The sequence below is a fragment of the Saccostrea cucullata genome, unplaced genomic scaffold, assembly GCF_032062105.1.
Source record: "Saccostrea cucullata isolate Sc308-1 unplaced genomic scaffold, CSIRO_AGI_Scuc_v1 ctg877, whole genome shotgun sequence".
In the NCBI taxonomy this organism is placed as follows: Eukaryota; Metazoa; Mollusca; class Bivalvia; order Ostreida; family Ostreidae; genus Saccostrea; species Saccostrea cuccullata.
In genome coordinates this window covers 65,421-93,345 of record NW_026933070.1, presented here as the reverse complement: position 1 = coordinate 93,345, position 27,925 = coordinate 65,421, and the positions used below count along the sequence as shown (strand labels likewise).

General features: G+C 35.4%; 2 protein-coding genes and 1 pseudogene across 2 annotated transcripts in view; 2 read left to right on the top strand and 1 right to left on the bottom strand.

The window, feature by feature from the left end:
* LOC134237149 (androglobin-like) overlaps positions 1–3,882 on the top strand; it is a 30,631-nt gene extending 26,749 nt beyond the window's left edge. The window contains exons 41-45 of the mRNA XM_062719243.1: positions 333–538; positions 629–724; positions 895–1,127; positions 1,392–1,575; positions 2,646–3,882. Coding sequence (XP_062575227.1) covers positions 333–538; positions 629–724; positions 895–1,127; positions 1,392–1,575; positions 2,646–2,852 — 926 coding nt within the window. The 3' untranslated portion in view covers positions 2,853–3,882. The remainder of the gene's footprint in view (positions 1–332; positions 539–628; positions 725–894; positions 1,128–1,391; positions 1,576–2,645) is intronic.
* Positions 3,883–6,437: 2,555 nt separating this feature from the next.
* On the top strand, positions 6,438–8,532 carry LOC134237175 (uncharacterized; annotated as a pseudogene).
* Positions 8,533–25,946: 17,414 nt separating this feature from the next.
* Positions 25,947–27,691, bottom strand: LOC134237174 (uncharacterized). Its single transcript, XM_062719274.1, has one exon. It carries the CDS (start codon positions 27,689–27,691, stop codon positions 25,952–25,954), a length of 1,740 nt encoding a protein of 579 aa, XP_062575258.1. The 3' UTR covers positions 25,947–25,951.
* Between the last annotated feature and the right edge of the window lie 234 nt (positions 27,692–27,925).

Sequence of the window (27,925 nt, the reverse complement as noted above, 5' to 3'; positions counted from 1 at the left end):
ATACTAGAGCTAGTACTTTTCTTTGCATGTTGTTTTATCTGATAGGGGACATTAAAAAGCATGTATTTTTTGAACAGATTGATATCTTTGAATACATTAACAAAAGTCAAATTATACCCAGAAATTAATTTCATGAGTCACTTTTAAATCAAAAAAACAAAAACAGAAAATTTTTCTTTTTTTGCTTGAAATTTTGTTGCAGTAGATAGCATTGGATCTAGTAGTGATTTTTATACATATTTTATGTTTTTCTCTGTTTAGCAGATAATTGGCCCTTCAGAAGACTAATTTTAATTATCCTTATGAAGTTAAAACTTGAAATCTTTCTGTAGTGGCCAATAAGGAGAGGCCCCCATCACCACCAAAACAAGAGAAAACTGCCGCCAGTACCAGTAGTAAGGACAAGGGTAAAGGTGGGGCCAAGGGCAAGGATAAGGGTAAAGATAAGGACCAGAAGGGGTCCAGGCCCTCATCACAACAGTTTGATCACAGTAAACCCCACTGGAGCCTCCGAATTGCCAGTGATGCCAGTGCTGCTGTAAGTACAGAGTCACACATGTAATAACAACACTCTGGTTACTGTCTTTAAGCTGCAGGTGCTTTGTTAATGATTTTGAATGGTTTTTAGGATGATATTGAAGTCAAAAAGGACACGGAGAGAGCTGATGAAATCAGGGCCCTCAAACGAGCCTGGGAAAACGCAGAGGAGGGTCGGGCAGTCAAGGTACAAGGCAGAATTGATAAAAATTTGACTTGCATTCAACTTATTGGGAAATTTTTTTTTTTAAAATTAAATATAAATAATAATGAGATTAAAAAAATCCTACACATTCTAAAAAAATATCAGAAATAAGGTTTCTCTATAGTTAAGTCCACTGTTAAAATTTGATTCAGGCAATGCAGTCACGGTTGAAGTACCTGAACACCCACACAATAAAGCTGGACTACGACAAGGAGGAGACGGAGGGAGGGGAGGAGAAACCGCTGGACCAGGAGGAGGTACCACCGCCCCAGACACCACTGTCCCTCCACGGAGACCAGGGGGAGGAGAACCTGACCCTGGAGCCACCGCTCGCCCCCACCCCCACAGAAATGTTACAACCCCTAGATCTTACTCCTTTCATGAAGTAGGTCAAATACTGTAAATCACTTTTTATTAGAAATTTATTTTTTTCCATAGAAACATGAGACAATCTGTTGTAAAAAATATCATAATTGCCTATATTAGTATTATTAAAGATGATAGAAAGCAATTCTTGAAAATTTATTGTTCCATGTACATTACACATAACAATCTCAGAAAAATATGATGTTATAAAATCCTGTTAAAAAAATCAGTATATGCAGAAAAAAAAGTCAGTTTATTGAATTGTGACATAATCCTATTTCAGAAAACCAGAGCATGAGCCCCGGTACCTTGATGAGGAGGAGATTCGTCGGCGGGAGGAGGAACAGAAGAGACAGGTGGAGGAGTACAAGGCCTTCAGGGACCAGGTCAAGGCCTGGCGGGAACAGGACAAACAGAAACGCAACCAGACAAAGATCAAACAGCTCGAGCAGTGTGAGGAACTACAGGTAGGGGGTGTACAGGTCAACTACAGGGACTAAAGGGGGAGGGGCGTAATTTTTACTGCAAAAACATAAAACTCTGTTCTCAGATGGCTATTTCTGGGCTTTACTAAACTTTTTACTGCACAGAGCTACTAATATACTCTTCAAATTCTTACTACTAATATGCATTCCCTGTACAACTCTCCATCATGTATTTCATTATTTTCTTGTCATTTTGTATATTGCCTCAATCTAACATGACTAACCTTTTTAACTCTGCCTTCTACCTCCATAGGACTTCCTCGACCAAGCTAGACAAGCTATAGCTCAGGCATATCAATCGATTCGTGCCAAACACCAGGACAACAAGGCCTCAATGGAAGTCTCTGAGCCAGCCACATAAACACTGTACTGCACACTTTTGTCATTTCATTGTCTGTGTGTTTAATTGTTTTGTGTTTGTTTTTGTTTTTTTTGCTTCATGAGGTTTTGTCAGTTGTGTGAATTGGCATTTTTCTCCATCAAACTTCCACTATCTTCTCCTCTTCACCTCTGTGTGGTCGTTTCATTTCTAAACACAGTATATCAAATCTTTTTTATGCACTTTTCTCAGTTTATTTTGTTTCATGTTGGTCTTATGCTTTTCTTTTAAGTCTAATGACTACTGTGAAATCACTTGTTTGTGGAGGGAGGGGAAATGATTTTAATTTGGTTGTGTATGTGGTAGAAAAGAGACCCACAGATGTAGGTTCCATAAGTATTATAAATTTTGAACTACAGTGTTGTATTGCTTCTTTAATCAACAAACAAATGTATTTTCCTCAAACCACAAACATTTCACCCCAAGAATAGTGACTTTACAGTATGTTAATCTGTAGAACTGATTGCTCACAAAGTTCATATTAAAACCTTAAAAATCTGCATCCTAGTTCACAGTTTTTTAATACAAATCTTTAGGTGATTTTCTTTCGCATGAAGTGTTTGAATAGCTGCTGTAGTTTTTAATGAAAATTTGAGAAATTTAAAATTCTATTTTTACTTGATATTTGTGTGCTTTGAACTCAACTGCACTGCTTTGTTTGTCTTTATGCTAGGCCATGTTGGATGCTGCACGTGAGTCTGTAAACGTTCCTCGAGAGGCCATACGTCAGAAATATTTGGAGGCCGAACGCAAAAAACAGGAGGAGCTAGACGCAAAAGAGGCAGCTTCTGTGTCTGACCAGAACGCCAAATCTCCCAAAGGAAGGAAGAGTGCCAAGGGCAAGAAAAGTCCGGCCAACGGCAAAAAGAAGGGGAAATAAATCCTGCAGTATTATACAAACTGTGTCAGCGTATCTGTGATAGCATTTATTGTAAATAATAATACTTCTGTTGTGAGGATAATGAATGCCGATTGTGTTTAAGATATGTTACTGTGGTAATATGAACACTTGTATGAAGTGTATAAAAAAAGTGCTACAGAATTTTAACTGATGTTTGGTGTATTTTGATATTTTTTGAGAATATGAAATTTATGATCCATTTTTATGTGCATTGTGTATTTGTGCACTGTTAATGTCTGTGTCATAAAAAATCACACCATACTGGTTAAGTGTGAAAAAAATTAGAAATCAAAGAGTCATTTCACATTCTACTTGTAATTTAAATTTATTAAAACAAAAATACTACATCTTTTATAAAAAGCAAGAAATTTAAGATTAGATGATTTCACTGGTTTGCAAAATCATTATTAGCACTTGTCTTTCTTTTTTTCTGCTCCGCTGGTAAAAAAATATGCTTAAAGGAGATTTTTGTCTCATGAAAACTGTGTTTTCAGACATTAACAGTGCTCCATGTTGACAGTCATTCCGTCCTACCACTGGTTCTTGCCGATCATAAGTGGCCCTTGTGAGCTCCGTCCTCTTAATGATCAATGTTGTATGTGATATTGTAAGTCCAGTGGTCCTCTCTAGTCCATATCACATGACCTTCCCAGCCAATCAAAACACTTCTTACAAAAGATGATTTTTTTTGGTTACATTTTACATGTTAACATCAAAACAATGTTGAACTATGAAGAAATGGGGGAAAGCAAGGATACAAGTAAAGGAATGTTTCATTGGTTGGGTGGTCAGCTTTTTACATATCAACTACTCTGTATTATGCATAATCTATTTTCTATCCTCCTTGGTCTGTCCTGGGACTTTTGTCCACTTTTAATGTCTCACATATCAACAGTTTTTGTTGTGTATTTGTACATATGTAGCATAAATGTGTATCATAAATGTCATATTTATTGTATTGTATTATATATGAAGATTTTTGTACATTCAATAAATGAATTAAAACATTGACATGTGATTTGTTTTTCTTTATTTATTAGGAATTAATTAAAAGGGAATTGAACATTGATTATTCTCATATCATTGAGAGGATGTTTGTATATTAAAGAGAATCATATGATTTACTGTCAGTAATTCCTAGAAATCCATTTAATGTCAATGCTTTGATGACAAGCATTTAAGAAAATGTAAAAGAATATTAAACACTCAAGATTGTTAGTGTAGTTAAAGGTTTAGGTCAGAAAGTTTGGATATATAATAATGCCAATGTTTTGTAGATTTTGGCTTCATGGGTAAAGGAAAGGCCTGAAGGTTTTGGGTTATATGGACCAAGCATTTTCTGATCATTGTCTGCAAAAATTGCAGATATGTATTTTGAGATGTGCACAGTGTATGCATATGGCTGCATAAAATTTCTCTAGAGTGTTCTATAGCATTTCCAATATCGATATAAAAATGCATGTAATATTTGATATTCTAGTCTATTCAAAGACTATCTATTTATATAACGAGAACTTGATAAACGTATTCATACAAAAACATTAATTCATGCTAGTAAACTTTACTTATGAATCAATGTTGTGATTATAGGTATTCGAAAAACAAGAGTTATGTCAAAAACTTGATTGTCTTGGTGAAGAATTCCCGGAGAAATATGGCGGGTCCCTGTCTGAAAATGAATGAGATGTATTCAGTTTGTACATCTTTCTATGTATCAATATCTCAACGTCCAGACTCCAACAAACATTTTCGTTATACTGTTTAGAGCATCCTTTAAAAGAAAGTCTTACCTATAGATCATGAGACTTTTTGTCCAAAGATTTATTAAGTTTTAAAATTCATATGTTTGCATCTTTTTTTAACTGCTAATATCAACATTTTTCCATTTTTATTTTATAAACTTGTGCATTTAGATAGAAATGAGAGAACACACAATACACAAAAGTCCCCATCCTGAAATCGAGCGACAATGCAAATACGGCGACATAAATATCTACCTACTTGTAAAAAAAATAGAATGAAAGTTTTCTATTTATGTCTATTAAAAAGTTAATGTTAAACTTTCAGTTTATATGGTTAATGGACTGACTTGTTAGAATTTAATAAGAAAGAAATCTATTAAGTGAACATTAAAACAATGCATAAAAATAAATTTTGAAAATTGAGAACCAAGAAATAAAAATAATTGAGGAAAATATTTTTAAAAATGTACATTGTCTTGTTTTGCACTCATATGCATTGAAATAACTCATTTCCGCCGAAAACAATTTTTTTAAAACTCAAAATCTGAATGTTTGAAAGATACATCTTAATAGTACGTGACTTTAAAAGGATCCCTTCGTAAATTTTCATATTCATCACTCGCGACTCTTTCAAAACCAAATTTTACATTTCGGTGACTGGGGGTGGGGGTCCTATTCACACTGAACTGTTAAATTATCTTGTTTAGATTTGAAAGATGTCCCGAGTCCTGTGGTAAACTAGAGGTACTGTGAGCAATGAGCTCACTAAATGATACACCCCTGGGTCCCCCTCCCCCGGCATCCCATATGATTACATAATGGCAGTGTCCATGTTTTGCTAGGGGAAACCCAAAGTATGTGTCGGATCAATAAGTAAAATAGGAGGACACAATGACAATATGTAATAAAGATTCCGTGTAAGTCTCATCAAATTTCATTCATTGGTATATTGTTACATGTATAATAATAATATGTTTATTCACCAATCAAGGGCCCTCTGGGGGCATGAACAAATTGTTACAATATGTTTACAGCCTGTGCCATAAGTATAGTTAAAACGTCATTCAAAAAATATAATCATTTTTAACTATAAAAGTGTTTGTAAAGAAATAATAACAGGTATATAATCTATATAGTGGCAATTGAAATGATTGTTTTCAGGGTTAAGTATAAACCTTACCATTGTGATTCAAGATTATCGCGTTAACATTTATACGTGTTCATGTAAAATATAGAGAACAGGTTGTTGACTATAGTTTACAGTCCGTAAACTATACGTCAACCGATACTACATTACGACTGTATCCTCCTGCTTTTCAAGCAGGGAATGATAAACAATACATGGAAGAAATCTGCACCTGCTTACTTTGAATAACCTGTTAAAATAACCCGCTATACGGTTATAAAGTGAGCATTGATTTTTTAAGTGCTATTATTTTGATGAGACACTTTTTAAAGTTTGATTTACATGTAAATATTAATTTTGTACCCCAAACCCTCCCGCCTAACATTTAAATCTATATAATCTTTCTATATATCCTGCTTTTCACCGAAACCCTAACATAAGTAATGCTATAAGAAATTTTACCTGCTACAATATTACATTTAAGCCTTATTTAAGTTAGCATTGATTTTTTAAGTGCTATTATTATGAGGAATTGTTTACATTTATTAAATAACATTTTTTTCTTTAAATATTAATTTTGTATCCAGGTCTACCTCTACCGAAACCCTTGCTCCCCTTTCCAACCTAACATTTAAATCTATAAATATATCTCCAACCAGGAAGTAATTTACAGATATCGTTTAAGTCTCGCCTCAAATCTCATTCTCACATTCCAAAGTCTGTAAATAAAGTAAGTCATTTATAGGTCATTCATAAAAGCTGTATCTAAACATTTTAACTAATTATGACTGGATTATGATGCAGTTTTGGTGTCCTTGTTCTATATAATTTATATTCTTACTCAATGTAGTACTACAGAAAAAATTACCATACCTTCTTTGTAAACGATTTCTGCATGATCATTTCAGATGGCGTTATCTAAAATGGATATTCCCCGCCGAGCCCAGCACTTTTTAGAATGTGGCATTGAAGAATGTGAAAGAAACTGTGAGTTCTATTGCAACCCTTGTCATCAAAGATTGTGCAAGCAATGCAGCGAGGAACATCTGAAAAGTCCAGAAAACAAGAACCATGAGGTGGTCCTTTACCAGCAACGCAAACGACAACTTCCTGTGAAGAAATGCAAGATCCACCCCACTAAAGAAGTGGACATGCTCTGTGAAGAATGCCAAGTTTCAGTATGTTCTAAATGTGCCACACAGCAAAATCATCGGGGCATGTATTTACTGATCTAGAAACAATTTATGCAGATAAATATGCAGACTTTCAAAAGGAAATCTCCAAAATTCATGAGTACTTTCTCCCTACATCACAAGACTTACAGAAAGAAATTAAAAAAGATTCCTCCGAAATCAAAAACATTATGGACAGCATCAGAACATCCATGAAGACTGAAGGTGAGTCCCTGAAAAGTCTGGTGGACACAGTCGTATCTGAGAGCTTGAAGCAGTTAGACCAGATAGAGCATTCACTGTTAGAAGATCTAAACACCCAGGACAAGACATTGGATGATTACATCTCTTATCTTAATAGCCTCGTCAAAGAGCTCCACAGATGCCTTGTCTCTACAGAACCCCAGAAATTAATGTTGGAGAAGAAACCAAAGACCCGAGCCATACCAGAGACAACAAAACCAGTCATACCAGGATTTACTGCTGGTCAGTTCAGCAAAAGTGATGTCAGTAAATTACTTGGTAAAATACAGACCCCCTACACCAAAGCAGAAAAGAGAGAAATAAGGCCCATTGAAAGTATCTACAATACAGCAATGAAACCTACACATAAACAGATGAAAGATGATAGAAAAACATCTGAAATGAAACAAACATTGTCTCTATCTGCCTCTGTCACCAAGGTCAGGGAGTTCAATGTACTGGGTGTTGATAGTGTATACCATGTATCACTAGATCAATCAGGCAGACTCTTGATCAGTGACAGTATTGGTAATCTTGTCCAAACAGATCTACAAGGGAATGTGATACAGAAGATAAAAACCAGTGGTGGAATAGGAGGTTACCACACAGTGACACAGGACAGGGATCTGATCTTTACAGACAAAGACAAGAAAGTCATCAATAGGATAACACAGGATAATAATATCACTGAATTCATTAAAACTGGAGACTGGGCACCACTCAGCATACACTCTTCCCACATCAATGGGGACTTACTGGTGGGAATGAAGAAGGATGGAGAGGCTAAAGTCACCAGGTACAACAAGACAGGAAAAGAAATACAGAACATCCAGAGGGATAACGAAGGACAGGAACTGTATAGTCATCCACACTACATCACAGAAAACATCAATGGAGATATCTGTACATCAGACTGTTTTAAAGGAGTAGTGGTGGTGAATAAATCAGGACAACACAGGTTCTCCTACAAAGGTCAGGAGTCAGAGTTCTATATATATGGAATCTGTACTGATGTCTTCGGTCACATCCTGGTGTGTGATGATGTCAGTGAAACTGTTCACCTCCTTGATCAGGACGGTCAGTTCTTGTCTCTATTACTCACGCAACAACAAGAGGTAGACAGTCCCCGTAGTTTGTGTGTGGATGATGAGAACAATCTCTATGTTGGACAACTGGGCAAAACACTGACAGTGTACAAGTATCTAATGTGATTCTTATTCTGGATTTAACAAAACACTCACAGTAAATGTATGAATCAAAATATCCATTCATAATTATTTTTATTTACTTTCTATACTACATTTTGTACATTCTGTTATTGCATGATAGATATTGGTGAAAACTCAGCATAATCCATGGTAAACTGTTAAAGTACATGTAAATATATGTACTTAGAAAAATATCATAAATAGATATGCGAGTTATAATTCAAAGATTTATTTTAATTAATGTGATTCCATTTAATTGAATTTATGAAGCATGCAATTGACTTATGATTTAGTATACTAGTATTTCAAACTGGAATCTTATCAACTCCTTCAGTGATATACTTTTTTAAAAACTGTTTTATTATACCAATACAAAGGTGAAAAAAATAGAGGATTACTATTAACTGTATAATATGTAAGGAATGGCATTCAGGATCAAAAGTCCATTAAACAAGCATACAAAATAGGAGCAGAGCAAACACGGACCTCCGAAACATTTGATTTGGGATCAGGTGCCACGGATGAGTGAGCACCCCCTGTCGACCATCACTCCTGCTGTGTAGACATCTGTTTATACATGTATTACCATGCTATGCAATCTACCTTTGATGTCTGTTATATTAACTCAATGCTATAAGACGCATGTCTTGGGAAATAAGTATTACAATGTAGGCCTACTTTAATATTACGCGTGTCTTTGCAGACCTCCTTTATAAACCAGAGGTACTGTGAGCAACGAGCTCAATAAATGATACCCTGCTTCCCATATGAATATTAATGACAGTGTCCATGTTTTGCTTTGGAAAACCAAAAATATGTGTCGGATCAAAAAGTAAAATAAGAGGTGCACAATGACAATATGTAATAAAGATTCTCTGAAAGTCTCATCAAATTTCATCCAGTTGCGAATAAGAGACGGGTACCCCAAAGCGTAACAGACGGACAGATGGACGGACATAACGATTACTATATACCTTGCCACTTTTCAAGCGGGGGGTATAAATATGGTAGGTCCCTGTCTTGAAAATTAGATGAACTCAGTTTGTTCATCTTTATATCTATAGATCATGAGAAATCTTGTCCCGAGGTTTATTACGATTATTTACACGAACAGTTTCAAAATCTCATATTTTTAAACTGCTAATATCGATGTTGCCTTTAATTTTTATTAGTGCATTTAGATAGACATTAGAAATCACCAAATACACAAAAAGTTCCTTACCCTGAAATCAAGCGCGATGAAAATCTATTTACTTCAAAAGATATTTAGATATTTTGAAAAGAAAAAAAAACGAAAAACACTGTTTGGAGACTGGAAAGAAATCCATAAATATCTATTAAAAGTTAAAATTAAACCCCCAGAGCTTCGTTCATATATTAAATTTTCATAGTTTTCTTAGGTAATAGTAATTGACCAGCTTAGAAATCAAAGTGAAATAAAAATTGAAAAACCACACCCTATCATAATCGTAAAATTCATATCAAAGAAGTTTTTATAAAATTAATTAAATTGAGAACCAAAAAATAAAAATGATTGAAGGGAAAAAAAAAAGTAATGCTTCTCATATACCTCGAATTACTCATTTTGCGACTAAAACATTTTTTATGCAAAATCAGAATATTTGATAGATAGATCAAAATAGTAGGTGGCTTTAAAGGACCCCTTCTGAAATTTTTATATTCCTCTCTTGCAATTCTTTTAAAACCAACTTCTACATTTCGATAACTCCGGGATCCTATTCACAATGAGCTGTTATGTTATCTTGTCTAGATCTGAAAGGTACTCAGACTCTGTGGTAAACTAGAGGACCAGGTATTGTGAGCAATGAGCTCACTAAATGATAACCCTTACCTCCCATAAGAATATAATGAAAGTGTCCATGTTTTGCTATGGGAAACCCAAAATATGTTATATATATTAGAAGATACAATGGCAATTAAAAAGATTCTTTGAAAGTCTCATCAAATTCCATTTAGTGGTATGTGAGGAGTTGCGGAAAGAAATCCATTAATATCTATTAAAAAGTTAAAATTAAACCTTCCCGCTTCGCTTTACAAGCGGGGGGTACATATATTAAATTTTCAAAATTTACTTGAAGAATAAAGAATAAAAATGCTACACTATTCTAGTATCAAAGTGCTGTTCGGTGCATACTAGTGAAATTGAATTTTAAACCTGACAAGACACGTGAGCATAATCGTAAAATTCATGTTGTATATATACTTTTGGTTTCTTCAGAACACCAGAGCGACAAACTTGCCACAATGCATCCTTGGGTATTGGGTACAAAATAGAGACAATACAGAATTGGCGAAAATTTAATCAAATCTATATTTAAAAAAATCTCACGAGACACTTGGTCAAAAAACACGAAACATTTGAAAACTTCATTATACATAGCATACAATCAATTTTTGTTGAAATTATGAACCTTGAAGGTAGGGTGAGGCCAAAATAAGCAATCAAAGCTTTGTTTAGGAATAATCCTCGGAAAAATATTTTAGAAAGCTGTTCAAAAAAAAAAAAAAAGACAAAATAGTTAATTTTACCCCAGCTTGAAAAGGGCGAGGGTATATAGTAATCGGGATGTTCGTCCGTCCGTCTGTTATGCTTTGGGATACCCATCTCTTACCCGCAACTCCTCTCCTACCACTGAATAAAATTTGATGAGACTTTCAAAGAATCTTTATTACAAATTCCATTGTGCACCTTCTACATTACTTTTTGATCCAACGCATATTTTGGGTTTTCGATAGCAAAACATTGACACTGCCATTATCTTCATATGGGAGGCTGGGTATCATTTAGTGAGCTCAATGCTCAAAGTACCTCTTGTTATATTTTATGGAAATATCTTCCAGTACAAGTATGTTTAGAGTAGGATAGGAACAAACTATGCAATCAAAATGAACCGGTATAAGATTTTTTAATCTTCTCAACTAGAACAGATTGATCATGATTACATTCATATTCAAAGATGAAACAACATCATGTAGTGTAGATTCAAGTTTTTTTAATCATTACCCATGGGTGCAGCAAGTTTTACAGAGGAAAGCAGCTTGATCATCGTCGAAAAACACGACCAAAATGTGCAGTCCTCTACCATGTAGGAGAGAGAGACTCCGAACCGTAGCTCGAGACGATGAATGCAGCAGAGCTTCGTTATTTAGAACATCGATAACTCGAATAAGTGGTATATTTGGAGGTGTTGTGGGAGTCGCAACAAGTATTCATTCTTTATAGTTTTCCCCTTGTTATCTCGATCCACAGATATCTCGATGTTGGTCCCCTTGAGTTCGAGATATCGAGGTTTGACTCTATATGGGGGAAATTTTGATGAAGTACATCAGGGCTCAAGTGACTAAGGTGAGCCTTATAGCCCATAAGTCTCTAGAATTCATTTTGACACTTTTGTATAGCTTAGTCCAATGCTTCCAACTCCAGATCCATAGAAAAGTTTTCATGTTCTTGTAATCGAAGATTCAGGCATAAAAAGCTTTTGCCATACTTGTCCGTCCGTCTGTCTGTCCGCAAAAACTTTGCTCAGAACTATTGATTGGTTGGAGTTGTTGCTATTATTTTTCAAATGTGTATTTCTTATAAGAAGACCTTCCTTGACCTTGGAGTTAGACCCACTTTTGCAAAAAAAAAAATCCATTCTCTAACCTTGGTCAAACCTTTTGAACAGTTAGACTTGTGCTTTAATATACTTCATACACTGTATGTATATTTATTGTGGCAAAGCCGTTTTCAATGGTAATATGACTATTCTTGATCTTGGACTTCTAAAAATTTTCAGACTTTGCCAAATCTTTTTTACAGTTGATGTTAGGACTTTTTTTTTATTTCACACACAAATATTTCTTTTGACAAGGTATTTCGCTGGTCACCATTAATTTTGACCTTTTGACCTTGACCCAGCAGTTTGTCTTCTTTTAAAAAAAACTTTAACCTTAAGCATAACTTTTGAATACTAGTAGTTAGTGCTTGTGCATTTGTTTTCACATGTATATTCGTTGACAGAAGTCCTTTCTTTGAAAAAAAAAAGTTTCATCTTTTGACCTTGGAGTTTTACTTGCATTTGAGAATCTTTAACATTCGCCATAAGCTGTCATACAGGGACACCAGTTTCACAATCACACCTTGTTTTTTTTTTCAAGAACGGGAAGGAGGAGTGCAAATGATGGACAAGCAAAAAGTGTGAGATGTAGAGTAAGGAAAAGGGTGACACTTATTTTTGGCAGTAAATATTTTCAGTACAATAAAGTGAGGGGACTTTTACAAGGTGTTACGTGATGAGAAATCAAAACACCAGGATATAACTCCTTGGGATTCATGTTGCAGCTTGACTGATCTACAAGATATATACATATAATTTAATTTCACTTGTATCAAGATTTCATTATTCATTCACATATAATATTTTGGATAAAATAACTTGCCTACGTATATATATATATATATATTTTTAAAAAACTGCATGACTTTTTCCGAAGGAAATATTGTCTACACTGGAATTAAATTCAAGAACAGTTTCCAAAAATTCATGAATTTGCAAAACATTTACAAAATTTGAAATGAAATGAATGGCTTTGCAATTTCTTCGTCGAAATGGAAGCAAAATTTCAATGAGCTGTTTAGTCTTAGTATTGACAAACATTAAAATGAAACCATGCATGTCATTTTTTAAAAAAAAATATATATTAAAAAGTTTTATTGCTTGTTTTCCTTCATTGCAGTACGATCTATCGATTCATATAATGGATTATTCATCTACCTGCACTCGATGACCTAGGAAGGTCTCGTTATAATGGTCAGGGGGTCATAGGGTACTCATGTATTTCAACAGTAATTCTAAATAACACATATTTGTAGCCTACCCACGCCATGGTTTTTTATTGTGACCCCTTACAATACATTTTACACCAAAAGAATACATCCTTGGTTAAAAGGGCTAATATTTTACATTTAACCCAAATTCTAGTTCACATTTATAATTAACGTTCATGAATAACTATTTATATATATTTGTATTATATACAATGTACAGTGCGATTTATTCCTAAGAGGTGCGCTTTGTCATTCTAAGAGCAATAAGATTAATTTATAAATTCTAAACTATGTTCCGAATTAGGAATTTCATTTTAAATTCTTTGGAAAAGCGGTTTAGAAAATGCTCCTCGTTGCCTTGTATCAGTGTTTGAGTCAATAAAGAGATAGAAGTCAGCTATAAACTACAAAACATATGATATTAAAAATCTTTTCAGCTACATTATTTTAAAAACGTTTGTTTTAATAAAAACTATACAGAAAGCAAGTTCCTTTTTATCTTATTGAATGTTGATCAATTAATTATTGTTGCACCTAAAGCAATATTATTTATAGATGTAAGAAAAAATATTTATTTTCCAATAAATAATTAAGAAAAAAAATTAACGTTCGGATAGCTAGTGGCACAAATAAACAAAAATAGATCGTCCAATTTTCATAGGACTTCGTGGAAGATAAACATTGGCGTATAGTGGTTTCCTACCTAACGTGGAATTTCTATTCATCAATGTACGATATTAACAAACTAAAATAGAAAACTTATTAGGGATCATACCGGAGCTTAAGTAGGGATTGTATGCGAGAGAGCCCTGCTCTCGTACGAGGACCAGGCCCTTTGTACCGCTCTCTATAAAGATCAAATCTATATTCTCAGCCAAATTTATACTCAAGACAAGTTCGTGCTTAAAATGAAAATTTACATAAAGGAGAAATTAATATAAAATCCTTGATTAATTCACTCTAAATCTTGAGTTATTTATGTGGCTGTACACGTGCGCGTGAGTATAGACGGTCAGGCCAGGTTAGGTTCCTAACTCTCTCCAAGTCACTTGAAAATGTCAAGATTCGGTTCCTATGCCTTGTTTTTATCACTTACAATGGCGCGCTGGTTGTACTTGAAGTATTGACTTTTTGATAAGTAATTGTAGTTGAATTAGGCACTCGGGGCTTTTGTCCTTGTGTTAAAATATATCTTCCTTACCTCAGAGCCATAAAGATTGCTAAACATTGCTAGTCTGTTTTTATTTCAGATAAAAACGTTAAAGTCATAAAATCATGAACAGAAACAATTCTTTCTGTAATCGATACACAGTCTCTCTCTCTCTCTCTCTCTCTCTCTCTCTCTCTCTCTCTCTCTCTCTCTCTCTCTCTCTCTCTCTCTGCAATATCAATAAGAACAAATCGTCATAATAAAAGTAATTTAGAGATTTAGGAAGACAATAAAGGTTCAAACGGCGAAAATTCAAAAACTTCATCCGTTCTGTTGAAACGGACTGAGCGCTTAATCACATTTTCATTAATATTGTTTAAGGCATACGGAATGTATCCGTTACTATTTGTTTTTTCTGATGCCTTAATCGTAAGACAAACGTTCGGATCAAATGGAAGCCTGGAACTTCTCTTTGGAGACGTCACAAGGTCGTTCTTTATAACGCGGTTGTATCGCGTGGCTTTTGCCGCTGGCCTTTTCATTATTTCATCACTAGAGATTTTCGATTCGTCCTTCTCGCGATTTTCCTTGCTTCCTCCCTGAAGTTTAAGGATTGATTTTCGCTCGTTTAAATTTGATAATTGTTTAGATTTATCTCCTTCCTTTGATATATTTGTTTCCTTTGGAACAGTTTTCACAGGCGGCGCTTGAACTCTCACTTTGGGTGAAACCGGCTTGCTTGCTGGCGTTAAATGAGTGATGGACGGCAATATTTGGTTAGGGTCTATGAACGAAGTTTTATTCTCGTGTATAACTAAGTCTTTGTCTTTCACATTTTGTCCTTCGTTGTTTGTCCCCTTTCCTAAGGTAATAACCGTTTCTTCCAATACATCGCTGTATTTCACTTTTCCCGTGGAAAATCCGTACATTCCCATGGGACTTCCGGTATTCGAAAACAAAGTATCGGCAAACTGAAGGCAAGTAAGGTCAGTAAGGGACGCTTTGTTCGCTCCCGTGTATTGGTCAGACGTTTTGTGCTCAGGTTTGTTGGAAAGCACGGGCGTCGTCAAATCTATAGAACTCTGGGACCGACTCAGAGCTCTCAGTCCCAAAACCTGACCAGATTTCCGTTTTAGCCGAGCTGGATTTTGCTTCGGAAGTCGATGGCCAGTCATCGGAAAATAACCCATGTCTGAAAATTGAAAGTGAAAACTTTGTAGAGAGTTAATTTGGTTCTTTCGGCCATCATTTAGCAACGCCATATTGCCAAGATCCACCGATTTCCTATAGTCCACTCCAGTGGTTTCTCTCTGACGCTTAATGGCGCTGGCAATCTCCGGATGCAGACGAGTCTGTCCGCCATTTTTAGAAGTTTCAGGATGACTTACGAGTTTCATTCCTTTCATTCTTATACATGCCACACAGGAACGAATCAAAAACACATCTTCTTTTCACATACTTCAAATGTTACTTCAAAAATGCAAACATACAAACTCTAGATCCCCATCTAATAACTTGCATTAAAACTCATTTCACTCAAGGCAACCGCTATTTAATCCAGCAAACGTCTTGTCGAGATCCTAGAAATCCACAGTTTATCCCTCCATTCGCTTTTGGGGTGGTGACCTAAGTCATATATTACTCCAAGATACCGTTTTATTGTTCTTCTTTTATTGTACTTGTTCGGTGTACCTCCGTTGTCCTGGGCTATCACAAAACAACACACGATGTTCAAAAACCTTGTTGGGTTATCTTCATTCTATTTTCCTTATATTTAATGAGATTTACTCCAAATTCAATTTGAACAAACTTTCACATGCATTTCAGAGACTAATTTATCATTCACTGTGTTTTTGTTGTGATTGTCGAATGTATCGAGCAAGTTTTATCTCTGAATTAATTCATTTGGCCCTTACTTCCAATCGCAAAACAAACACGTCCAAGTTCACCATCATTCGATACTGATAATCACAAAAGTATCTCAAAATAAAGCACCTTTTTAAAGTTTCCGACATGCATATTAAAATTGTTAATTCTCGATCTTGATGTTCCTTTTCAGGAAATCAGTCGGGAAGGAGACAATCTTCCGATGTCATTCTCCATTAATCTCTATCTTGAGCGAGAAATCGATGAATGATATAACAGGCCCACTGCCTTAGCGAACTTTTTTGTTCCGTTTTCTCAAACAAATAGAGTTGACGCAACTTAGACAAACAAATTAAGGTCCACCAGCGGAAGGCTCTCTCAGATAGAGGTGTATACCTTTGCTCCGGTTCCAGGTAAATGGTAATTCACCTGAGAGGAAGAGAAAGGGGGTGACTCCAGCCCTTGATTAACAAAAATTACAGGTAACGACGACTTTGTTCATAATATCAAATCGCCTTCCAGAATCAAGACCGCGGCTCAACATGAAGGCCTTTTCATCCGGAATCTGGGAGTAAGCACGGGGCCGCCCTGAATGGCGTGTTTCCGCTCCCGATATTCCGTGAAGAAGTTCCTATAATGGCCTATTTTGTCTGCTTCTGTACTTCATACAATAGAGTGTTCAGAGTTTCTCCTGATCAAACATCGTTTTCAATATTTCTATATAGCGAGGACTGGGAAAATAGAAAATAGCAATTTGCTTTCGTGACCACTAAAAGATTTTTATTAAATGTTGTAAGATGTCATTCCTGTCAAAATCCCAGCCTTATAATGTCTTCATAATAGATATCTTAAAATATGGAAAATTGAGCGGAGGACTTTAATTTTCAGAGTACCTTTAAATGATAAAACGCCATAATGAAGTTGGACCGTTCCTCTCTGGTCAGACAATGGAGAAGATAAGAAGTATTTAGGAGATCCATATTCCAGAAAATACATCCATAGAAACACGACAGGTCTCAGAATACCCCAATGTCATCCTTTCTCTGAGAAGAACCACGGAGGCTTTGATCGATTGTTTACTGGAAATCAATATCATATAAAGCCAGATATTCCTTCATGCTAAATATAAAATATATCGAAAGTGTTTTCTTAATCTCTGAAAACAATTCTTTACTCCGTACACAAGACTATCGGGACCCTGGTAGCATATCCCATTATTGCACCAGTCGCTCGTTAGAAAAACCATTAAATCTTTGAATTAAATTGGATGACATATGCAATCTTCTTTTTCATGAGCATATTTCATTTCTTCAAAGCCTTTTCATCTTTGTTCTAAACTAAATCAATTTTTCCCTCAGAAAATTGAGATTGGATTCAATGTACACGATCTGAGAAGATATAAAAAGTTTTTATTTTGAAAAGGAAACTGTAAAGTCATCGAGAGCAATAAAATAAAAATCTGTAGTTTACACAGCAGAACAGTTGACATTACTGTTTTAACTTTGTCATCTCAGTATACGTTGATCATCTGATGGTGTCCGTTGTGGGGTAGAAACGTGTGTGTATAAATCCTGTCTTCATAAGATAATTTAATCTGCATCCAAATATATACACGAGTGATGACTTTTTAAAATCCGGAGATGTCAACTGGTAATTTCTCCTACATATCTTTGTTGATTTATCAAACAAATGTCGTATCTCCTAATCACTCACAACTTCAAAAAGTTTGTCAAGTTTTATACGAAGGTAATCCACTGCTTTTCTTCTCCGAATTCTCGGCATGTTATTACATATTAAAGGTATTACCTTCTGCAATAAGAAATTTGTTTTGACAAAGTTTTATAAAACACCATTATTACCGGGATGTTTAGCACAATAATGCAATTCATTGACATTAAAAGAATCCATTTTATACAAGCATTCATTCAATTTAAATGAACTTTTGAACGAAAAAGAGAGTGCTCGTCTGGTGCATGTACTTTAAGATACACGTTTCATGGCTTTTTAAACATGAGGGATGACTGGCTACACTCTCTCTAGCTGTTACGCTGTAGAATAAGATGAATTAAGTTAATCCCCCTTCTCTTTTATGGAAGTGTCCATTGAGATGTTTATGTAATTTATATTTTATCCTGAACAGGTAAATCAAAATTCATGAAAATGTCAATAAATTTCTTCGTGCGTTTTAAGTTCACTATAATATGGGTGAAAGTCTTATCGACGTTATGAAGTACGAATATTTAAAATAAGACTGCAAAGTCTTTCATAATTTATACGTTTTTCGCCTGGGTCGGGTTAGGTTTTGATAATATATAAGAATACTTTTGTTCTATTCTTGATGGTGACTTGAGCTTTCACCCCCTCCAACATTTTCCTTTTTTTATGCTTAGTGACGACTTATTTGGATACCCTGCGTAATGTTTTCATGAAACAATGTACAAGCATCACAGTCAATAGCTTGATGGCTTGTTCAAAAATGGAAATGCTATCCACGAAAACGGTACGCCCTATTGCATGAACAGAAAAAATATGAATGTATAATCATTGGTAATACCAAGAATTGTTAAATACTTTTAATCAAGTTAAAATAAAAAATATCCATCTTTGTAATTTACCTGAAGGCAATAGCGTGGGATCTGATTCCCTTGTTCAATAAAGTATTGTGACCTCGGGTTGACTTCCAGATTACTAAAACGACACTTTGAGGAGGATAATGGCGAAAACAAACAAAACCCTCAGCGAACCAATGTCAAGTCTGGAGAGTCAAATGACAAAATCCTTCTCAAAGTCAACGGCTACAAGAGGCCTCGTGTGACTCCAACACAAAACGGTGCTGGAAATTAGCTGGTGGAAATATAAAAAGGATGCGGCCATGCCCAGAGACTGTTGTTGTTATTAAGGCATTGCCTTTTGAAGTTGGTCTTTTATCGTAGATAGCGTTTATGAAATGAAAACAGAAATTAAATATACCTGACATGTAATTTATTGACAAATGATCTTGATCTTCTCGGTGTTTGTTTTAGTTTTGTGAGTACAATTGCACTATTCACCAAAGTAAATATTTCTTTAATGTTGTGTTTCTCATTGAAAAAATTAAAATCCTGCTAAAACTTCTTCATAAAGAGTTGCAGAATGTAATTCATGGATACAAATAAGAATCCCGTATAATACCTATGATGCAGACTTATTTCAGTGGGACAATAGAGATCAAATTCAATATAGATCTATAGGCATGTAGAAAAAAATGTGCTTCAATGAACAAATATAAACAACAGCAAATTGTCGTGCTTTAACACAAATGAACAGTTCCTTTGAAGTGTATCACAATATGTGTGGAATTAAACACCGTCCCAATTTTAAATATTTGCTAATTCGAATTTCATTTATTCGTTTTCTCATAAAAATTGACGAATCCTTTCGACGAAAATTTCTTCTGACGCCATTAAATTTGATTTGTTTTCCTTTTGAATGTTAACCACAAATAAATATGAGATTTAATTAAATTTTGCCGTTAAAAGGCTCAATATTTTTTGTGTCTTTTTAACAAATATCACAGGCTTCGGCAATAATATTCCAATCATTATACAGCCATTTTTCAGTGAACAAAAATCTATTAACAATAAAACGATAATATCACAAAATAACAGACTTGGTTTTATATTTTAAAAACTGTACATATTGTTAAAGAGACATGATTATGTCTGACTATTCGTCTGCTTTCTTAGGAAAGAAGATAGTCAAATAAGCAGAGAAAAATGCCCGTGGTTTGAAAAAAATTCTAAATTTCATTGAAAAACTACTCTCATACTATTGGCATTTTTAGTATCTATGAAATGCTACGCGTACACCAATGACAACCAGAATAATCATTTCTTTATACTGTGACACAACTTTTTCCATGTGAGTGGATCTTCGCTCACCCCCCGTTCACACAGAGCTGCGACTCTACTGCGATCATCCCGATCAAGCCACGATCTGGAAATTTTTTGGATCGGGGCAGATCGCAACCGATCGGCGTCTAATAAAAAGAGTAATTTGGCAAATTATGGTCTTCGTTACGACTGTAATACGAAGTCCCTACGTCAAATGCGCTGCTAACACGCTTCTACTACGATGTTACGCGGACAGTTGCCGACAAGCGGCTGTGCTTACTGCGTTTACGCTACGCTGCCACTACGACATTGAAGACCATACTACGACGCTACACAGACCCAGATGACTGTACCGCGATGTCGCTACGGTATTGCCGATCATATTACGATTGCATTACGCTTCTAGTACGATTTTGGAGATGATGTAAATATATCTTGCAACCGCATATTTTTGTAGTACGATTTTAGCGATGATACATATCTTGCGACCGCAGTTTTTTTGCGGCCTTTACGACATGGTTCACGGGCATTTTCAATTGTAACTGTAACAAGATGTAAAAAGTCTCCATTGCAAATGATCGTCACGTATAGTGTCACCCTTTACATGTAGTTTGAAGATGATGATTGGTCAAATATCAGCGCTATAAGAACTAACTCCTGCCTGATAGATCGTGATATGATCGGCGTAAGGTCATTGTAGGTCTTTGTAGGATCTTCAGGAACGTAGAGAGATCGTAGTGAGAACGTAGTACGAACGTAGAAGGAGCGTTGTATGAGCATACTTGGTAAGTTCCTATGCTCTTACGGCGCTTTTACTACGATCACGAAGATTTCTCTACGATGCTTCCGCGCTGCTTGTTCGATTACGGCGCTTCTACTACGCTCTTTTTACGACTTAACCCCAATTCTTGTGGGCCACGATCCCGCTACGCTTGTTTTGGACATGTTCAAAATAAGCGTGGTGAGAGCGTAGAGCTCTCCAATCATGAAGACTCTACTGAGATCATACTACGCTTATGACGACTCCACGACGTTTCTCTTGCGATTTGTCACGATCGGCAACGCTTTCAGCCACGCTTTGATCGTAGTAGAAGCGGCGTCTATGTATGAACAGGGGGTCAATTTTTTAAAATGTATATTTTCAAAGTACGTATAGAAGTATACATTGTTTACTTCACAAAAACATTGAGCATGGACCAACTTTACCTTACATTTTTATGCGCCCAGATTGATAGATCCGGTGCCTATATTGTTTTTTGTCCTGTCTGTCTGTTTGTTTGTCTGTTTGTCTGCAAACTTTAATCTTTGCCACAACTTTTGAACCATGATAGCTAGAGACTTAATATTTGGTATGCGTACTCCATAATTAAGCTCTTTAAAATGACACTTAGGTCAATGACCTTGTGACCTTGACTGTGACCTACATGCTGAAAATAGCTTTTTGTTTGCAAACTTTAACCTTCGCCATAACTTTTGAACCATGAAAGATAGAGACTTCATATTTGGTATGCATACTTCATTTATTAAGCTCTTTCAAATGACATCATGGTCAATGACCCTGAGACCTTGACTGTGACCTATATGTTAAAAATAGTTTTTTTTTGGTCTGCAAACTTTAACCTTCGCCATAACTTTTGAATACTAAAAGACAGAGACTTCATATTTGGTATGCGCAGTCCACTGATTAATTTCTTTGAAATAACACCAAGGTCAATGACGTTATGACCTTGACTGTGACCTATAAGCTAAAAATAGTTTTTTTTATCCTTCACTATAACTTTCGAAGCATAAGAGGTGGAGACTTGACTTCATATTTGATATGCATACTCATCTAATTTAGCTCTTTCAAATGACATCAAGGTCAACGACCTTGTGACCTTGCCAGTGACATATATGCTAAAAATAGCCTTTTCGTACCTTTGACATAACTTTTCAACCATAGAAGATAAAGAATGCATATTTAATATGCGAACTTCACTAATTAAGTTCCTTCAAATGGCACCAATGTTAATGACCGTGACCTTGACTGTGACCTATATGCTGAAAATAGCTTTTTTATACCTTCGCCATAACTTTTGAAGCATATGAAATAGAGACTTCATATTTGGTATGTACACTCCACTACTCAAGTTCTTTCAAATGACATCGAGGTCAATGACCATGTAACCTTGACTGTGACCTAGCTTTTTCTAACTTTGTTGCCGCCGGACGCATAGTGTTTTGCAAACACATCTTGTTCACTATGCTTTATATTCAAGCTGAATACGATTCGTAAAAGGAATTTGTCCGTCACATTCCTTTATCCAGTAGCTATATATGAGGGTCCCTATATAAGTCATTCACTTAGGGACTGTACTCAAACATTTTTTCATCCTCTGACCTTGGAGTTTGACTTGCAATTGAGAAACTTTAACCTTCGCCAATAACTGTCATACGAGGATATTGGGGGTATACAGTTTTTGCCCTGTCCGCCTGTCTGTCTGTTTGTCTGCGAAAACTTTATTAAACCATATGCCCATGACACTTTAAATGGTTGGAACTATGGTATTTATATTCCACATGTTTATTGCTTGTGACTTTACTTTTGGGTGCCAGCATATATGACCTCTTGTCCTTGAAGTTATACACATTTTGCAAGAATTTATAAATCTAACCTTAGCCATAACTTTTGACCAGTTGTTGCTAAGACTTTCATACTTTATATGTGTGTTTGTTGTATAAGAACCTTTGCATTGAAACCTTTTGACCTTTGAGTTTGACCAACTTTTTAAAAACTTTAAATTTTGACATAACTTTTGTTCATTTAAAACAAGGAATATCAAAGGTTTATTCCATATGACAATGCCTTTCTTTGGGTGCCAATAATTTTGACCTTGACCGTAGAATATGACCTACTTTTGAAAAATTTTAACCTTTGCCAGAAATTTTCAACAGTTGATTTTATGGCTTTAAAATTTTACAATTTAGTTCTTATGACATGGCATTCCCCCAGTACCTTTAATTTGACCTTGACCCTTGAGTTTGACCCTCATTTAGAAAACTCTAACCTTTGTCATTACTTTTGAATAGTTGGATAGGTTTATTCATCGATACAAGTTTGTCTTTGGTTAACAACATTTGTTTTTAGTCTTTTGGCCTTGACCTCTGACTTGAATTGAGAAACTTAAACCTTCGCCCACAGCTGTCGTACATCAGTGTTTCACAAACACATCTTGTTTACTGTCTTCGTTTTGTCATCTAGGAGTGGTTCAATCGGTTCTGTAAAGATTCATTGACTGCTTTATATCCTGGTTGACGTTTGGCGTCAGTTGTTATCAAGCATTCAGTCGTCTATTATTTTACCTGTCAGTTTCGCTGCTTCTTCATGCAAAAATTAAGATTAATTTCCTGATATCAGTTATAAATAACCGATAATCACTCGTTAAAATTATATAATCGGTATTTTTTCATCGATTTTTCTCTATTTGTTGTCTGCTTTTCTGAGATTAGCTTTCCTCCGGTATTTTTTGTTGTTTTGGAGGAAGAAGAAGATACTACAATGTAGTACAGATAATCCCATTTCAAAATAAAGCTTGATTACACAATCATTCACTAAAAGATTTAAAATTATATATATTATTATCCTTAGAGAATTTCACTTTGCCTAAATCGCGAGACCAAGGACATGGTCACATTAGAGATCATGTTGCCCCTTTTTATGTAGAACAAAAATCACAAGGCCAAAAGGTAAACAGACCAAGGCCGTAACTAGTCTCAAAATTTTAGTGAGGCAAGGGCGTTGGGCATTCCTAGTCCTAGGGTAGTACCTGCCCAGTGATGGGGTTTCCAGGGGGATTGGGATCCTGAAACCCAGATATTAGAAAATAAAGGACTTTATCTTTAAAAAGTTCTCACGGTTTGAATTGTCGCTCGCATGACACAGTGGTTAGAGCGGATGCTTTAGAGTCGCACACTATGGAGTTGATCCTTATACATCGAATGTTCGAATCCCACTGTGGGATCACAGGGGCCTGTAACATACTGTGTTTGATTTTACGTAATCACTATATGTATACAAAAAGATCCTTTTTTGTATATATATAGTGATTACGTAAAATCAAAAACAGTATGTTACCGACCCCTGTGTGCGGGATGTGGAGACAGGTCCTTCAGAGGAACATTTCCAGTTTGGTTGTTGAAATTTTGCATTATTAATAGGCCCAGCTTTAAGTACACTGGCATACTTTGGGTGACATTAGGCGGATAATATTACAATTCTTGTTTTCATCGATCTTGTATATCTTTAGTTTATCAGAGAATGCCAACAAAAATTCATTTATAAAAAAAAATCTGAATTACATGCTTCCGTGTTAATTCGTTTTCACTTGTGTTAGGGATTAACGGGTCTGTCACACAATAAAGTTAATTCTGTTACGGCCAATTGCTGGCTTAGCGCGGACGACCTACGCGCCCAAAAACTCGGCATCTGACCGATATCAGACAATACTGTCCAATCAGAAGTGAACTGGTCTGGTTAAAAACAAGATTTCATTATACCTTGACTAACGAAGCATGTTTTGACTTTTGTATTTATGACATTAAATTAATGCTTATTAGTGAAAGCTGTATCCGGAAACAGTCTGATAGGAAGAAAACACTGCTTCCGGAGCGCGGGACCGGATATGGCCTATTTCTGTATCTCATGAATGAGCATTTTAAAGTCTTTATTTATTGATTTTCTGTCAAGTAAAATCGACAAAAAGGAAAGGAGCATTAACTCTGGTTGTACTTCATGATTTCTCAACGTTTATATATAGTACTTCTTACCAACATACCAACATACCACAATAACACAAAGTATTTATTAAAATACATGTAAATCTTTTAATTAATAGATTATTTAAATAAAAGTATTTATTCTACTTTTCACAAACAAGTATATTAGATTATTTAAATTATTTCCTTTTTATTCCCGATTTATTTTTACCTTACTTCGACTCTATTCTTCATAGTTCACTTTTGTGTTTTCATTCTTAAAATATGTATTTCATCAGATTTTCATATCTTTGCATCCAAAGACTACAATAAAAAGATAATAACTAAAGTTGTTTTCATGATAATTCACATGTTTTCATATACTAATATTTACATCCACTGAATATTTCCTCCTTTTAAACAATAAAATGCTTTCTTTGGTTGTTATTAGGGGAATGAATGTCGCAGCTGTTGCAGAAAAAATTCATAACCCGCTTACGCGGGTTGTGTAATTTTTTTCTGCAATAACTGCGACATTCATTCCCGTATTAACAACCAAAGAAAGATATTTTATTGTTTATATTTATATCTGTTCAAATAATTATTTAGTGTATGGTTAAAAAGATTAATTATTGAATTAATGATGCGAACGTCTTTGTACGATTTATTGATGGAATAACGACTGATCACGAAATCTGTACAGGTGACATGACTAGTGTAGTTCATGCACTGATTAACGCAATGGATTTTCTTAACAAATAAAGGAGGAAATATTCAGTGGATGTAAATATTATTTTCATCCACTTCACTTCCCTGTAAGCATGAATTAATTACAAGCATTTTACTATAACCGTGTTTTGAGGTAGATTGAGTCATATTTTGTTTCGGATTTATTTTTAGCATGCATTTTAAAATAGTACAATAGAATGCAGATATCTTTTAATTCAGAATCCAAAGAAATGTTGATGCAAAGTTACCACTGAAAGCAATTTACAGTTTGTACAATTTGTTCAATATAATGTTTACTGATGGAAACACTATTCAGAATATTTATTTCTGTACTGAAAATCATAAATTTAATTAAATACTGTATTCCATTCAGTTTATGATTATACACAACTGACAGTATTATAATCACTTGAGATACTTGTACACTATCAGTGTGTTGGAGTATTGTTGTCCCACACAGAGATTGTTCTTCTCATCCACACACACACAAAGGGGATACTCTACCCCTCGTTGGTGGGTGAGTAATAGAGACAAGAACTGACCGTCCTGATCAAGGAGGTGAACAGTGTTTCCTAAAAAATGTCCATTACACACCAGAATGTGACCGAGGACATCAGAACAGATTCCACAGGGACTGAACCCTGACTTCTGACCTGTGTAGGAGAACCTGTGTTGTCCTGATTTATTCACCACCACTACTGCCCTAAGATAGTCTGATGTACAGATATCTCCATTGATGTTTTCTGTGATGTAGTGTGGATAATTATACAGCTCCTGTCCTTTGTTATCCCTCTGTATGATCAGTAGTTCTTTTCCTGTCTTGTTGTACCTGGTGACTTTACCCTCCCAGTCCATCATCATCCCCACCAGTAAGTCCCCGTTGATGTGGGAGGAGTGTATGCTGAGTGGTGCCCAGTCTCCAATTTTAATGAATTCAGCGATATTATTATCCTCTGTTATCATATTAACGACTTTATTGTCTTTGTCTGTAAAGATCAGACCCCTGTCCTGTGTGACTGTATGGTAACCATCAGATCCACCACTGGTTTTTATCTTCTGTATCATTTTCCCCTGTAGATCTGTTTGGACAAGATTACCATTCTCGTCACTGATCCAGAGTCTGTCTGATTGATCTAGTGATACATGGAATACATGATCAACACCTGGTACTTTGAACTCCCCGACCTTGGTGACAGAGGCAGATAGCGACATTGTTTGTTTTTTGTCATATTTCACATGTTTATCTTGTTTTGTCTCTTCACTTGTAGATTTCATTGATGTAGCAATAGGAGGAATTTCTATTGGCTTCATTCTTCTTAGTTCTTCCTTTCTATCTGATTTAATTACTTTCCCTAATAATTTAGCAATATCATTTTTGTTGTATTGAGCAGGAGAAAATTCCAGCGTGACAGGTTTAGTGGTTTCTGGTATGGATTTTATTTTTAAGTTGTCTGGAAGTTTAGTTGTGAAGTTAGTGAGCTCAGTGAAGGACAGGTTACTCTGGAACTCTTTAACAAGGTCACTGAGATAGGCAATATAATCATCAAATGTCTTCTCTTGGCTCTTTAATTTCTCCAGTAATGACTTTTCTATTTGGTTTAATTCTTCCATATTTTCTGCGAGCACTGTGTCCACCATGTTTTTCAGGGACTTGGCTTCAGCTTTCATGGATGTTCGTATGCTGTCCATGATCTGTTTAATTTCTGCGGCATCTTCCCGAACTTCTCTCTGTAAATCCTGTGACGTAGGAACAAAGTAATTATGGATTTTAGAGATTTCCTTTTGGCAAAGAGAAAATTTCTCTGTGTATATAGTTTCTAAATCGGTAAAACAATGTCTCTGGTGCTCTTGCATTGTTGAACATTTTGAACATAAAGGAACATTGCAGTCTTTGCAGAGAATGTCTATTTCTTTGGTGGGGTGGATCTTGCATTTCATCACAGGAAGTTGTCGTCTACGTTGCTGATAAAGGACCATTTCATGGTTCTTGTTTTCTTGAATCTTTAAATGTTGGTCTCTGCATTGTTTGCACATTTGTTGATGGCAGGAATTGCAGTAGAATTCACAATTTCTATCACAATCTTCAAAACCACACTCTAGAAAGTGTTGAGGAGTGTTGGGAATTCTTGGTTTGGAAAGTGCCATCTGAAATTAACATTTAAAAGTTACCTGCATATGGGTTCCGAAACTGCAACAGTTTTACATCTTGAATTTAATTGGTTAAGCTGAACTTCTTTATTCTGACTCTAGCTGGACTGAAGGAGACCACCCCATAAAGGAAGAAATGTTCAAAAATACTCTCTTGTATACATATATGTATTGAATCTTCTATTATATTGAAGAAATTTGACTTTAATAAACAAAAATGTCCTTTTGGGG

Excerpts from the sequence above, each read along its gene's own strand:
- LOC134237174 (XM_062719274.1), bottom strand. The coding sequence starts at position 27,691 with ATGGCACTTTCCAAACCAAGAATTCCCAACACTCCTCAACACTTTCTA.